The sequence below is a fragment of the Centruroides vittatus genome, unplaced genomic scaffold (assembly GCF_030686945.1).
Source record: "Centruroides vittatus isolate TY-2023 unplaced genomic scaffold, ASM3068694v2 scaffold_1444, whole genome shotgun sequence".
Lineage (NCBI taxonomy): Eukaryota > Metazoa > Arthropoda > Arachnida > Scorpiones > Buthidae > Centruroides > Centruroides vittatus.
This window is the reverse complement of record NW_027122679.1, coordinates 2,289,823-2,306,264: the sequence shown is the minus strand read 5'-3', so window position 1 is coordinate 2,306,264 and position 16,442 is coordinate 2,289,823. Positions and strand designations below refer to the sequence as shown.

Genomic DNA, 16,442 nt, shown 5'->3' with positions numbered 1-16,442 from the left:
GGGATGGCAACACTTAAGTAATAATCGCGTGTCAACTCCACGTGGAGGGGAGAACTGATGTAACAAAAGTAAGTTGTTTTGTTTTGTTTTTTAAGTTAAAGTACGGTAAGTGTTCTTAAAGATACTACTTAGTGTTTAGATACAGGGTAATTGAAGTACCGAATTATCTTTAAGATACTTCAAGTACGAGCATTAAAATTATTTGAAATACATTGTTAATGTGCCTGTATAGTAAAATGGATGCATAATTCAGAATTTGGCACTTGTGGAGAATTCTGTAAATTGAAATTTTGACTCCTCCTTCGGCTCGCCCCTTCTGTTCTCCATGCCAAATGTAGAAGATATATTGTTTACTGGTATGTAAGTCTACTTCAAAACTTTTTGATGAAAATTATGATGTAGATCTATATGTGTTGTATAATAAACAACAAATATAGATGCAAACAAAGTGTGGTTTTGTTTCTAGATATCATTTAGATAGAAGTAGCCTGTGGACAAAACGGTTAATGTAACCCTTGGTGTTAAGATGGCGGCTCGTCTCTGATTCCAGCAAGGAAACAGTGGGACGCATGTTCTAGCCTAACCTAACCTATTCAGCAACCAAATTATTAGAATAGGTTAGGTTAGGTTAGGTTAGGCTAGAACATGCGTCCCACTGTTTCCTTGCTGGAATCAGAGACGAGTCGCCATCTTGGCACCAAGGGTTACATTAACCGAAAAGAACATAGTAAGGCCACGTTACTTTTGTTGAGACACTTATAACTTTCTTCATATTAAATTGCTGGCAAAAAGAAATGTGATCGATAATATCTGTAGGACGGCAAGTAACTGGTAAAAATCTTTGGCAACTTATCTTGTAAGAACTCTGTTGCGTGTCGAGTCTACTAATAAACATAAACAACCGCACAAAATTGGTTACACTTAAATAAAGACGAAATAAACCAATATCACGGAATGGAAATGTAAGACGATTGATGTGTTAGTTGGTATATACTAATAAACATCTTTTACCCTTTGGCAGGCACGCCTTTTAGAGTTTTGCAAGAGGGTGCGCTGAGGCTATTACTCTGCATATGTAATATTACATCGCATCTTCCAATATTTAATTTTATTTTAAAGTATGAATAAAAGAGGGAATTAATCTTGGAACTCTTTATTGAACAAATGTAATTATAAAGCATCCAGATAATTAAAAATGTCATTCCACCTCCATTGCTTGCTTTCGTATGTATCACATTTAGTCATTATATGGTTCTGTCTCTTGCAGACTTTTCTACCCCATTCTTGACAGATAAATTATGTTCTACTATACAGTAGACCCCCCTATAACATGGTTTCCTATAACACGGCGAAAAAATTGTGATTAGGTTCGTATAACATGCTAAAATGTCATCGCTGACTTGTGTCAAGACAGGATTGGTTGATTCTGGACCAATAGTGGATGAGCAGCCAAACTACTTGCCGCTGTCCAGTGCCAAGCGTATATATGGAGAGTTTAGGCGGGAAAGTATTGATAAATTTTTATACAGTTTTTGTGGAAAAAAATTTACAGTATTATTCAACGGCCATAAAAATTATATTTCTATTAATGATGTCTCCAAAGTTCGGCGAATTCTTTGCAGAAAGAATAACTTATCAGGAAATGCATCTGCCGTTCGATGAGTCACTCTGCGACGAAAACAAGCTTAGGCAATGGCGTCTTCGAACGATGCACACTCAGTAAGTAATCTAACAATTTTTTGTTTATAGCATAATTTATATGGATTATTCCCAAAAAATTATACACGATTTGGAAATGTTGAGTCAAATTATTCTAGAATCAATAAATTTTATGGAAGAAAACCTTTCAAACAGCCGTAGCCCCTAAACTGCACACGTGCCGGGATGTGATTGGCTCATATATTTAAGGGATTCGTACAACACGAATTCATATAACACGGAACGTATCTACTGTGTTATAGGGGGGGTCTACTGTACTTGTCTTCTACAAAAAAGTCCATCTGTCTTGTCCGATTGCTCGGAATTGCCATCCCGATTATCTTCTGTAATCTCCAGCTTGTCTGACTCTGTTTCTGTATTGTAATTAGTCTCTTCTGGTTGTTTTCTTTTTTCCTCAGTTCCCTCGTAACTGTTCTAAAGAACCATCCAACTCTTCCAGGGTCAAAGCTTATTAGTGCCCACAGGGCGGAAAGAGTTAAAAAAAAAAAAAAGGGTCAAAGCTAGAAACATCATGCAAATCTAGGCATCCCTATCTGCTATAGAACAGTGGTTCTCAAATGCCGTCTCACAAGAGATGTCTAAATGTGGCACAAGTATTATGACTCTATTTTAAAAATAAGATGATGTTTCATACAAGGATTTATACTGTACATCCATGGCAAACTAATAACAAAGTTAGGCATTTAGGATAACAGTTATTATAGAACACATGCACAAGAAAACTATTTCACATTTCAGCGTGACACAAGCCAAAAAACTTTGAACACCACTGCTGTGAAAGAAACTACAGAAAATATTGGATGACGTAGGAGATAGATTATTATAAAGTAATAGCCAAAATCTTAGTTACTATTGCTTAGTCTCGAAGATTAATTTGATTCCCTGGTGAATGAAGTTTAGATATCAATGAAATCAGTTTGTTAGAAAATTATAAAGGAAGCATATTGACAATATTCTATAATAATAAATTATGTTGTTCTAGTTAAAAATAAAATCTTAATTTATACTTTAACAAATGTGTTTATATTAATAATATAAAACTGAGAAATTCATTATATATATATACATATACAATTATTTATATTCTATTAAAGTACTAGATATAATATGAATTGTAACTATGTTTATCAAATTCTGATTAATTAGAATCTATTTGAAAACAATTATTATAGTGTGTCAGATTATCAGATCATAACCCATTAAAAAAAATAGACATTTAAAAGTATTTGTTTTATCAAAATATTATCTGTCACACATTTCAAAATTTTATTATAGATCTATTTGTATCTCACACTGTATTCTCAAGTGGGAGATTTAAACATATATAAAACATAAATGAGTATGAGTAACTTTTACTGATATTTGATACTTGTTATTTGTATGAGACAAAAAAGTGAATAGAAGTGCCTAGAAATATTTAAGAATTTTGTATTTATTCCTAACTTTCTAAAAACCATTTTCCTTAAGTAACAATTTAATTTATTTTGTATCTGTATTATATATATTCTGTACCTGTATTCAGTTCTGCTTTATTATTATCAGGTCAGTCCATAAGTCCATGCCCATTTTTACGACCTTGAGAAAAATCTTGTTTTGCTGTTAAAAATGTCAGTCTAATGTGATACTTTTCACACTGAAGTGTTAAATTGGATCTTATTCATATAATACTGTTCAGAATTGTGAACATTTCAGTTGTTTATTAATGGATGAATATAAAAGACATGTTTTATACTATTTATTTTTAAGTGGTGAGAATGCTACAAATGCAGCCAAAAAAATAAATACTGTACATAATCAAATTGTAATTAGCGCAAGGACTGCGCAGAAGTGGTTTGAAAGATTTAGAAACAATGATTTTAGTGTGGAGGATAAGGCTCGTACTGGAAGACCCGTTGACTTTGATGATGATGCTCTCTCTGCACTAGTTGAAGCAGAACCATCTTTAACAGTTGATGAAATTGTGGAACGTTTAAATTCGTCCCACAGAACTGTTCATAGACACCTACAACAAATCGGAAAAGTTTCAAAGCTAGGAAAATGGATACCACACGAACTGTCAATAGCTAACCGACAACAACGTGTAAACATTTGCACGTCTCTTTTATCCCGTATTGCTTTAGAACCTTTTCTTGGTAGGCTGGTTACTGGAGAGGAAAAATGGATCCTCTGTAATAATGTGACAAGAAAAAGACAATGGATGGATCGCGACAAGCAGCCAAAACCGACTGCAAAAGGTGGGTTGCATCCAAAAAAAATTCTGTCTGTTTGCTGGGATATGTCAGGTGTAATTCACTTTGAGCTGTTAGAACCTAATCAAACAATTACAGCTCAAATGTATTGTGAGCAATTAGAGCGTTTAAATGAAAAATTGAAAAAAAATCAACCGTCATTAGTGAACAGAAAGCAGGTTCTCTTGCAGCATAACAATGCCAGACCACACACTGCAAAAATAACTGTACAGAAACTTGAAAGCTACAACTGGGAAATTTTACCTCATCCACCATATTCGCCAGATATTGCTCCCAGTGATTATCATCTTTTTTGCAGTTTGCAGAATTTTTTAAAAGGGAAAACTTTTGAGGATGAGAACAATGTAAAAAAGGCTATTTCTGAATATTTTGATTCAAAACCGAAATCATTTTACGAAGACGGGATTAAAAAGCTACCATCAAGATGGCAAGAAATTGTACAAAATAATGGTGAATACATTATAGATTGAAATAAAATTTAATTAAAATTTTTTGCTGCTTTTTTGTAGATAAAAATATGCGTGAACTTATGGACTGACCCGATAAAAAAATATAATTAAGATGGTTCTTAAAGTTATAAGAAACCTTATTAGCTGTTCAAGCTTCAGATTTTATTTGATATATTTTTAATTAACCATCTACCTGGAGCCGATCGATGAAGACTGCTAGGAGGAACAATGACACAGTCCATATGGCGAAAAGTGATCCCAGGCCCTTCTAGCAGATGTCTCTCTCACTTTTATTCTGCTTTGCCTAGGCAGCTGCTCACCTTTTGCTTAGTAACTATTTATATCATGTATTGTATTTGGAATAAGCTATACAGCTTCATTTTGTTTCGCCGTTTAAGTTTGAATCTGATATTATTATGTTTCTATTTAGATTTCCGAGTGGACGGTTTTAAATTTTCTTGTCGTTTATCTCTATTACTTCTTACTCTAACAGATTCTGTACTAATAATAATTTCAGAAAGACATTTGTTAGTTTTTGGAGTTTTTTGTATCTTATTTACAGTATATAATAATTTATTCAATCTTAAAATCATAAAGATGTTTCAGAAAAAATAGATAATTGAAGATAGATTCAGAGTTGTCATTAATTCAGTTACCATTTTAAAAATTGATAGGTCCATTCTACTTACTTTGCAGCTAAAATTAATCATAATTTGCTTTGTAATAAATTTAGTTTATTTTCAAGGGTATTTTTTCAACTATTTTCTATTTTATAATGATTTTCTAATATAATTAAGAGAGGTTAAATTTGTGTGTTTCAAAATGTGAATATTTATGAAAAAGATTAATCAACATGACATTTGAAAGAATCTAGAAACCTATCTGAGCACCATTATTGCCATTTAGGAAAAACAAATTTAGTATTTGACAGGAATTTTATAGTGGTTCTCTCTTTGCGAAATCCGGTAGCCAAATTTTACAAGTTCGGCAACCAGATTTTGCAATTTACTTAAACTATTTTTGGGAACATAATAAGTACTTGTTATACATATTAAGAGCTGTGATATGAAAGGTGTTAATCCTTAGGTGTTGAAGGAAGAACTTTCAACTAGCAGTTTAGTGTCTGGATCAAAATCTTAAATATTTATACATGTAGTTCTTGGAATGATTTTGGTGAAAGATGCTCACAGAACAGAATACCGCATAAGTTTTTACATCAATTATTGTACAAATTTACTGCTGTTTTTCACTGATGGAAAAAGAAGTATATTAAACAAGAAATTATTTATTGTGATGCGGTCACAATGCCGGGCTGCAATTTTTAATCATATTTTAAATTTATTTAATTTCAAATATATTCTCTCTACCTGAAATTAGTAGTGGCTTGTCTCCATACATCATACTTTTCCTTTAACAATAGAGTCGTGAAAATCATCTATTAATTGCTTTTAGGGGAAAATTTTTGAATTGAAATAATGTGACTTTCGGTTTGCATTAGAAGTTCTTATGTAGTTAATCGGGGCCTCCTGACCCTAAAGTTTCCACGTCTAGATTCATCTTTCATCTATCTAACTCTGTTCTCGAGATTAAGGAAAGACGGACAGATGGATGACAGTGGGAATTTATAGGCCTACAATTTTTTCAAATTACAGGCCAATGACATAACCATTTTGTCCCATTAATGACAGCTTCCTTCTTTTCAAATTTTAACAACTGTGCCATATTTATTCAAATCTAAGACTCTCCTTACTGACAGATTTTTTCTTTAAATATTGTAATAAGTGTTGTATATTCATTCAGTGGTAGAAACAAACTATAAGATCAGTCACTTAATTAGTACTTGAATCTTGAACATAGAAACTTATCGTTGGCTTAATTTAAATTTATTCAAATGAAAATTTTGGTCAGGAACCATTTTCGAGAAGATACATTTATATATTGCTTGAACTTTAATCCTTTGACACAGGCTCTAGTGATATAGCATATATAGTTACTATATAAACTAGTATGGACGTTGCATATTTCAATTTCTATTGGTTATGACAATCACGTGATTAAAATCACCATTGTTTCGTTGGTACATCGCGTGTTTCTTACAGAACTTAGCGTTCACTAACAAATAATAATGTAATTAATTACAGTCAGCATTTGTAGTGTTTATAAATACAGTCGAACCTCGGGTTTCGAACTTAATTCGTTCCTTAAAGTTGTTCGAAAACCGAAACAAATTTTCCATTAACAAACAAGGTAATATGGATTAACTGGCAAAAATATTTTTATAAAAACTGTTGTTGTTGTTGTTGTTGTATAAATAATAATGGTCCAAAGAATTAAAATAATAAAGTGATATGGAAAAATATATATTTAATTTTAGATCTGTCAGTTGTCTAACGATCTAACTTGTAAGGGGCCGTCCATAAATTACGTAAGGTATTTTGGGTGGGGGTCAAGGATTTCTTACGATTTCTTACTCGGGTAGCGGGTAATAGATCTCGTCTTATGTAATATTCTTATTTTTTGATCTCGTTGAGTGGTGGAGTTTTGAATTTGGCTTCAATTTGGCAGTTTCTATTAAGAACGCTCGTTGTACCAATGCCATCTCGTGTGACGTGATAGAATAATAATGCTAGCAGACTCACACACTACACATTTTTTATCATGGGAGAAAGACAGTGTGGTTGTTTTTCTCCCTCGTTTTGTTTTGTATGACGTTTCTGTTTACACGTGTAGTAGCTAGTCGATCTGTCAAAGTTTTTTGCGTCCTTTTGTGAAAATTAAAATGAATATAAAACTGAATATTATGACGTTGATTGATGATGATGATAACAAAAAGATTGTTGATAATTAAAAAATAAAGTTCTTAAAATAAATTGTTAGTTCGAATTCATTAAATTTTTATATTTTTAAATTTGTCCACATAAAGTCTTTATAAATAATAGTACATATTAATTAACTAATTAATAATTATATATTTTGGGCCTAAGATTTTTAGGGTTTCATAAAAAAAAAAATTTTTTTAAATTATGCCTAAATATTACGTAAGATAGGAAAGGGGAGGGGAGATCAAAGAAAATATTACGGTTTCTTACACAGGGGTGGGTGGGGGTCTATAATGGCCGAAATCGTCCTTACGTAATTTATGGACGGCCCCTAAGATCCTTTATTCCGATTCTTGCCGCCGGCGACTAGTGATTTTCGATGCCATCTGGTGAAGTTTTGAGCTAAAACGCGTTTTAGTTTCCCCTATAAATTAATTACGGCCAATTTGACCTTATTCTAAGCGGAATTTTATGCCAAGACAAACGGTTCCTTACTCTAGAGTTTTTCGTGTTACAACTCCCAACGTGTTGAAGATATCACGTGGTACCATCTCACACTCTGACGTCAAATTGGTAGTCTCGAGTTGTGACTCGTGTGCTTTCCCATCTCATCATGTGAGATCTCTACACGAAAGTGAAAATGGCCGACGGATATGCTATTCTGAGCGCAATTGAAGCATTTGAAAGAGCTGAGAGGCGTTGTTTAAGAAGGCAAGGAATTTTTCGACCACGAGTAGATGGATGTCTTCTCTTTTGTCAAGCTAGCACCAATAAAAAAACTTTAATTCATAATTGGTAAAATTATACAGCGAGTTTTTCCAAAAATAAAAAGAAGTATCTAATTCAGCGAAAAAGAGAATTAAAATGATAGTAAGTTATATGTATACATTATTAAAAGCACAGACACTACATTAAGATTATTTATTAATCAGGAGTGTTAAGTTCATTGAACAATTTAAGAAATAGATCAAGGAAGAAAACTACACGAAGAAAGGATTAAATTAAAATACTTTTTCCATTCAACAACTGATTTTCTGGCTCCAACACACTCATTTAATTTTTTAGTCAATTCTCTCCACAAATCGAATTGTCTTTTTCTTGTAAATTCGTTGTCAAATTTTCCACTGTTCATTTTCTTATTATTTTCTAAATATGTTACTAATACTTCTTTTCGTCCTACGCTTATTTTTTAAAATAGACCATTGGACGTTTCTATTTAGTTTCTGCGTACTATATTGCTATAAGACAAAATTTTTAACTATAACACGTGTAAACTAATTCACATTGATTTGTTTACAACTTGTTACAGTTAAGCTGATTGGTCGAATCATTACAGTCGCAAACCCATATGCATTGTAAATAATACCGTCGTGCTTAACGACAAACGTAACCGAGTGATTATGACGTATTTCCACTCGTTTTCGCGTTCGCTCGAGACTACCGATTAGAACACGAGTTCAATGATGTCAATTCGAGTACAACACGAAAAACTCGAGACTAAGGACCCTGGACGGGAGTTTTCCAGGTTTTCTTGACGTTATCAACATTTATATAGGGATTGTTTTCCCATAAAATGTCCTCACGTGAGGCACCCCATCGGCAGATCGCCCGCGAGTCGCGTTGCCGTGAACTTTGGCGCAAGTTTGACTTATTTATTTTTCGTTTCAGGTATCTGCCAATCATGACGCGACGCAAGAGATTCAAAAGACACGAAACGGTGGAAGAAAATGGGGACCAAGAAGACGATTACTGCGGGGTGGAGGACATGTTAGAGGACGACGAATTGCTTGGAGCAGCAAAGAGAAAGCGTCCTACTCCCTGCACGGAAGAAGAATACGAGAGATTACCTCGAAATAAAGTGGAGGAGCGAAAAGAACGGCGCTGGTTGCTACCCATTAAGGGAAAGGAGGGTCTGGTCCTTCGAGACGAAGAAGTGAAAGACGATGGTCCTCCTCCGGAAGACGATACGACGGAAGAACCGCTCGACCCGCAGCCCGAGTCCTTGGCCGAAACCTTGGCTCAACGATTGAAGCTGAAGCGCGAAACGAAGGCCAAGATCGGCACCTACTGCAGCTGGATCGTGGAGAGTCCCGAAAACAATATAGACCGCCTGAAGGAACTCACACTCCTCTTAAAAGAGAAAGATCCCACGGCAAACCTGGTGATTGCCAGGTTGACCGCGCTGTCGCTTCTGGAGGTGTACGACGACATTTTGCCTTCTTATCAGATACGCGCGTTAGGCGAAGGGGAGAAGTCTCAGAAAATGAAAAAGGAGACGAGAAAGCTCAATAGATTCGAGGAAGGTCTGTTGAGATACTACAAACAATACCTGCAGTTCCTGGAGAAGGCCGTGAAGGCGGCTTTCGGACAGAAGTCCGCGGCCGGCCGCGACGTCTACGCGGAGAGGAGGAAGAAATTGGGTCTGGTGGCCATCGAATGTCTGTGCCGACTTTTGGTTACCCACGCCGATTTCAACTTCGGTGCCAATATCGTTCGGGTGGTGGTGCCCTTGGCGGCCAGCAGAAACGACGAAGTTTCGGAAAAGTGTTGTCGGGCCATCTGCCAGGTGTTTCGAGAAGACAAAAAAGGCCATACGTCTTTGGCCATCGTGAAGAACACGGTCCAATTAGTCAAGAGCAGGAGAAACTTGCGTCCAGAAGTGCTGAGAACTTTCACCAGTCTGAACCCGATAGACACGAGAGCGGACGAAACGTCGACCAAGAATGCAAAAAAGATGAGGGAGAAACTGGCCAGGATGTCGAGGAGAGAAAGGAAGAGGGAGAAGAAATCGAAGGAGTTGGAACGGGAGTTGAGGGAGACGGAAGCGGAGGAAAACAAGTCGGAAAGAGCCAGGATCAATAGCGAAATTCTGAAACGCATCTTTCTGATTTATTTCAGGGTCTTGAAGGATTCGACCGGTTCTAAGTTATTGACTCCGGTGTTGGAAGGTCTGTCTAAATTCGCCTACTTGATCAACGTGGAGTTCTTCGACGATCTGATGAACGAACTGCACGCCCTCCCGGACCGAGTCCGATTGAGCGACGTCGAAATTCTGCACTGTCTGCACACGGTATTCGTCGTCCTGTCCGGACAGGGTTCGGCCCTGAACGTAGACCCGCAGAGGTTCTTTGTTCGACTGTACGAGACGTTACTCAGGATGCACGCCGGCAGTGGCGAGGAAGATTTACAGGCTCTGTGGAAATGCATCGACGTCGCCGTTCTGAAAAGACACAAGAGCGACCCGGTGCGTCGGATCTTGGCCTTCGTCAAAAGGATGTGCACCCTTGCTCTTCACACCTCCGGCCACGCAACGGTAGCTCTTCTGTCGGCGGTGAGATACCTGATGACTTCCGTCGGCAAGGCCGACGTGTTACTGGACGCGGAAGAAGCGGGGGGTAGTGGGGTGTTTCTGCCCGAATCGGAGGACCCCGAACACTGCAACGCCCACGCCACGGCTCTGTGGGAACTACACTTTCTGTTGCGACACTATCATCCCGTGGTTAAACTCTTCGCTCGACATGTAATTAACGGATGTCCTTCGAAGGGCGCCGATCGCTTGGATTCGGAATTGGTGAAAGCCAAAGCTCCGGAATTGTATGATCGATATCGGTATCCGGACGGCGAAGAGAGATGTAAAACGTGGAAAGGCCCTAAATGTATAAAATTAAACGCGGAATTTTTGAACGGCTGTTACGATGTACTCAAGATTTGAATAAAGCTAACAAGGGAACTGTTGATGTATCTTTTAATAAAATTTAGTTAATTATTACGTTAAAAGTATACGAACTATATTAAATTTGTAGTATTCGCTAAAAGTGTTAGAGTTATTAGTAATCAAATGTCGTGCTATTGTATAGTACTTTAATAACACAAATATGAAATTTTTTAGTAGTGAAAGGTTCGCGGAAGAAGAGACGATATTGCTGCTTGATAAACTGCTTTTTAATGCATTTAGCGATATTTTAAGTAATTATGTAAATAGATGATGATTTTTGTTAGATGGAAAATAATAATTTGATTAATGATATTTCACTTGTCAGATGAAAAAAAACCACGTCTGCTTCAAGAAAAAATTGATAACGCAGACACTGACCGTGAATCAGGATATTCAAATGGTAATGAAAAAGCTAATAAGAATATAATTGCAACAACACGAAAAGAAGAAAATCATAACTTACATAGGAAACACCCAAAATGGAAATTACACACATTAATACAGTATTTCAAACATCTACAGATGAAAATTGATGGTCGAACAGAAGTTCCTGACGCATGCACAATGTTATTTTACAATGCGAAGAATAACGTGCATGCTGGTTCTAAATCAGTTATAGTTAGGGACTTGCGTAAGAGTAACATACAAGCAAAAAATAAATAAATAGAGGTCGAGAGGCAGGTTGCGCGTCACACGTCAGCATAAACAGAGTAACATGGCAGATGAGTTTCAGCAGGGCCGGATTTACCAATCCAGGGGCCCTGGGCACAAATTCGGTTGGGGTTCCCCCTTTAAGAGTAGGCAAATTTGATGATTTAGAAAATTTACACAAAATACTGTACTTTCAATTAGATTTGAACTAGGAAGTTGTAAATTTCATTTAAAAATAAAGTTATTGTAAACATACATATATTTTATTGTGTAAAACTATTTTAATTTAACTGAAAAATACCTATGTGAAATTTTTTCCCGAAATTTTCCGATGTTTCATAAGTTTTTTCCCGGGTTTGGTTTTCTCTGCCTGTTGCCCTCATGACTAGGCCACACTAAGCGTGTGGCCTAATCATGAGGGCAACAGAATCATGTCGCGGTAATAGAAAAAAAATTATGTTTAAACATAATTTTTTTTAGTTTTGTGGGGGCCCTGGGCACAGGCCCCAAATGCCCTTATGTAAATCCGGCCCTGAGTTTCAGTGAGTGAGGTCCTTCGTTGTTCAAATGATGTAAATTTATAAAAATATTTGCAAGAACTTTGTTTCATCGTAATTTCACAATTTCTACGAAATTCCCGGACAAAATTAATAGTTCACCCGGACGGGTGGTAACAGTAATGCCAAGTACTATTTCGCCAAGATGTACAGTACAGTACGTCTATATGCCAACCTTTAGATGTTGGATTTCATAGACAATTAAAACTTTTAGCTAAAGAAATTTTAAATGCTATACAATTCTGTAATGATTCTTCGACGAAATTGTTTTGGACAACTAGAAATGGCATAACAAAATAACATTCGATTCATCATCATCAATTATCTGCGCCAATATTCAATACAGTAGAGAACCGAAAATCGGAATCAATTGGGGACTGGGGTGGTTCAGATTAGTGATTTGTTCCGATTACCGATTATGTACGAATAAATATATTAACCTGTCCGATGTTCAAATTTTTCTCCGTTGCGTGTCGCTTCGTGTTGAATTTTCGTCGATTTTAAGCCTGACGAAAATTTTTATAATAATAATCGAGGCTATCGTATCGTTAAAAATTATTTCTGCATTTTGTACAAACAAAATAAATATATTGAAGAATATAAAAACATGAAAATTATACTTTAGAAGTAAATTTAGTATCAAAAACGTTCGATTCGGCACGACACAGTCCGACTGAAAATCGTTCCGATTAACGAGTCTCTACTGTAATTTGATTAAACATGCATGGTTTGCTTCTGGACTCGTACAGGAAAATGTCAATTCTTAAATGTAAAACAAGTTCGTTTTTCTTTTTTAAACACTGATAGTTTAAATTGTGTCGGAAATAATTGCCAAAATCTTCGATTTGTTAAACGTGCACGATGTCAACTAGTTCTTTGTTTATTTTGCTTTGTTGAAAAATACCACGTAAATAGTTGCCCGTCTAATAATTTGTGAATGTAGTAACTTTTCGGTTCAAATATATCTATTGAAATGTATTTATTTATTACGTTTAGATTATTTTCTTCATATTGATTTATCTGCCTGATGATGCCCGTTCAACACGGGCGAAAACATTTGCACTTTTCGGTTAATGTTACCTTAGGATCCAAGATGGCGACGGGGGAAATTTTTCCCTACGTTGGAGACTGCGACGGGGAAAAATTTTTTTTCCTAGAGTCGAGACGTCGACGACGTGGGGATTTTTTTTCCTTCTTTCGGTTTCACTATGCGTTCGACGTGGCCGAGTTTCCTGTAACCTCGAAACGGAGACGGTAGTGTATATTTGCGACGGTAGAAGGAGCTTTTTCGTAACGTAGTGCGAGAATTAAATCGGCGGGAAATACGTAGGGGTGTTACGAACGAATAATCAAATGCTCGATCTGTGACGTGATGTCTGTTCATTTCAATGCAATTTTATGCAAATCGACTAGTTTCCAGTTGGAATCGTTTCTTGCAGTGTTGAGACGAATTGCGTATTGGAATAATTGCTGTGTTTTTTTTCTCGTTACGATATTTCATTTTTTTCCTCCCCACCTCCCCGCGTTTAGTTTATTGCCAATTGTTCGATAATGAGTAGTTTTGCCGATTTGAGTTTCAACGACGAATTTCGGTCGAGTTGCACCACCCATGATTTTTACAAGTTAATGGAAGACGACTTTTTGGAGCTAGGTTTGTATCGATAACGCATTGAAATTTCCGAAATTTGCTGTAAAATTAGGCATACAGCCAACCGAGTCCGTTTGCATTCCGTGCGATTCTAAATGCAAATTATATTATCGGAGTAATAGAGAAAGTTGTTTCTTGCGATGTAGTAAGTGCGGAACGAAGACTTCTGCCTTTGAAGGAACATTTAAAAGTAAATTTGGCCACATTTCTTGGGGTTGCATTCTGTCGTTTATATGGCCAAGTAGTAATAAATCGAACGGAGGGAAACGCCAATCGACCAATAAAAGAGCAGCCGAATCGAAAAGAACAGGGAAGAAAAGAGCCGCACCAAGCGAAAAGGAAAGTATCGAGGCTGGCAAAACCGAAAAAAGAATGGATCGGAAAGGAAAAAAAAAAGTAGGAAGAAGTGGGCAACCACCATCGAAAAGTGAGTAAAAAAAAAATTTTTTTTTTTGTTATTTCGGTTAACGTCCGCGGAGTCTGCAAAGAAATTCAAGATGGCGGCCGGAAACGCGGCCATCTTGAATCGAGGAAAAAATTTTTTCCCCGTCGCAGTCTCCAACGTAAGGAAAAATTTCCCCCGTCGCCATCTTGGATCCTAGGGTAACATTAACCCACTTTTCATAAAAATTTGCTGGTTTATAGATTTAGTGTTTTCAAATCGATTGAGAGTGGATATAGGCCTAAATTTCGTTTTGTATTTCTAGTGTTCGGCAATCAGTGTGAAGGGTAATAAATTATGCCGAATGTTTCTTCCGGGAATCCCAGCAGCTCGAGTAGCCGCGATTTCGCATGTTAAAATGTATGTCCACTTGTCTTTAGTGAAAAATCATTGGCTTTCGATCAGATTGTCGTAAAAATTTGGCAAAACACGGCGTTCGAACGGCGTGCTCTGCCAAATTTCGGCAGAGTCGGGAAATGTCAAACACGTTCCGTCCCTGCCGATAGTGATTCGATGAACGAATTGGATTCCCATAAAAAATTCGCAGCCAAATTCATTTTCGATCGTTTCCGGACGAGACGCGTTACTTCGCTTCTGGAGGAATTTTCCGAAGATGCCTTCCGACTCGGAAATCTCTTCGAAATTCAAAGAGGAAGGAACCAAACGGGAGATTCGCCTCTAAACGATGACGTTATCGCTACATCGTCCGGTGGCGCCGTCCGATGCCGGTGACGATTAATTCACTTCCGGCCAGAAACGTCACCGTCGGAAGCGGAGTCTGTCGAGTGTCGCCATCTTCCGGAGGCCGGCCGGACTAACGCAAAAATCCGAAGCGTTCGGTTAATCCGTTTCGGTCCCGATTAATCGACTTTTTCTATCCGCCAGATTGCGTTAATCGATCATGATTGATCTAAAATAATGCGCGAAAATGTTGGATAAGTCTGGAAGAAGAATTCGAAAAGAGGAAAGCCACACCTTAGAACACGGAACAATTTAATCAAAACACCAGAGGAACGTTAATATAAAATCGGAACAATTATTTGAAAGTGCGTCATTCATTAATGATAATTATAACGGTACCCTTAGATACCGCGTAAAACAAGTTTCCTAACGACGCTATCGTTTTCGAATTTTTAAGCCAATAATTTCCGTGGAATTTAACAAATCGAGAAGCTGGAAAGGCCCGATCGTTAATGTATAGGCCTACTTTAAAAAAAAAAAAAGAATCTAAACTGATGCGCGCGTGGTAACAGTCATTCTCTGCCAGGGTACTTTCGTCGTGTTTACGTAGCAACGTCGCTGCCTACGCCGAAGTGGCTAAAGCCATGACGTCATCGTATTTTTAAAGTGACAGGAAAGAGAGAGGAGGCGGCGCGACGTCCGAGAGACTATACTTTTCGGTTCGTTGCCGTCGACGCTTTCTGCGAATCGGGCAAAACAAGACGAACCAAAGAACTGCGCCGTGTTAACGTGGCCCGTTACGTCACGAAATCTCACGAGAAAATGGACCGTTCCTGAAATTTTTAAATGCCCAACGCCCGCGAGCAATTTATAAGCTTATTTTCGTCAAACTATTAGGCCTAGAATTTCAAGATGGCCTGCGCTGGGGGAAAAAGATAATGCTTAGGCCTAATTAATTTTTGTATAGTACTTGTAAAACTGATGCGGAATATCTGGATAGATGACACACGTGGACGTCCGCGGAAAATTTTCCAGGGGGAGGGGCAAAGCTTGGAGACAAATAGTAAATTTTTGGGATTTTTCACGGGCAGATTATAAAATACAGTATTACATCAATAGAAAAAGAGACAAAGCGTCCCATTGTCGAGGGTTTAAGGTTACATATCAATCACTTTTACAATTATAATTTGTGGAATATTTCTTTCGATCCCAGGAGGGGTAAATGTCCCGTCTGCGCCCCCCGTGATCTCGCACCTTTCCCGTATTAGGCCCATCACTTAACACAGAACAAATTTAATTTGGTTTTAAATTAAAAAACTTGGCAGATAATCATTGTGTCTTCTGTATTGGAAATTCGATATAATATACAAGAAGTGGTGTAATCTTATTATTTGCAATACGAACGTAGGGTCTTATAGGGTCTGTATTTTGTAGAGAGTAAAAGGGCCTAATTTGGAAGTTCTGCGGTTATTTAGATAATTTGTTTTGACCTCAATTCCGTGTAAACTTAAG

General features: G+C 37.1%; 1 protein-coding gene across 1 annotated transcript; it reads left to right on the top strand.

Annotated features, from left to right (window-relative positions):
- Noc3 (Nucleolar complex protein 3) lies at window positions 1–10,966 on the top strand. The gene is made up of 2 exons (XM_067284795.1): window positions 1–68; window positions 8,905–10,966. The coding sequence occupies exon 2, from the start codon at window positions 8,918–8,920 to the stop codon at window positions 10,946–10,948; it is 2,031 nt and encodes a 676-aa protein (XP_067140896.1). The 5' UTR covers window positions 1–68; window positions 8,905–8,917; the 3' UTR covers window positions 10,949–10,966.
- The last annotated feature ends 5,476 nt before the right edge of the window (window positions 10,967–16,442 follow it).

Bases quoted from the DNA above. Each gene is read 5' to 3' on its own strand.
- Noc3 (XM_067284795.1), top strand. From the start codon at position 8,918: ATGACGCGACGCAAGAGATTCAAAAGACACGAAACGGTGGAAGAAAAT.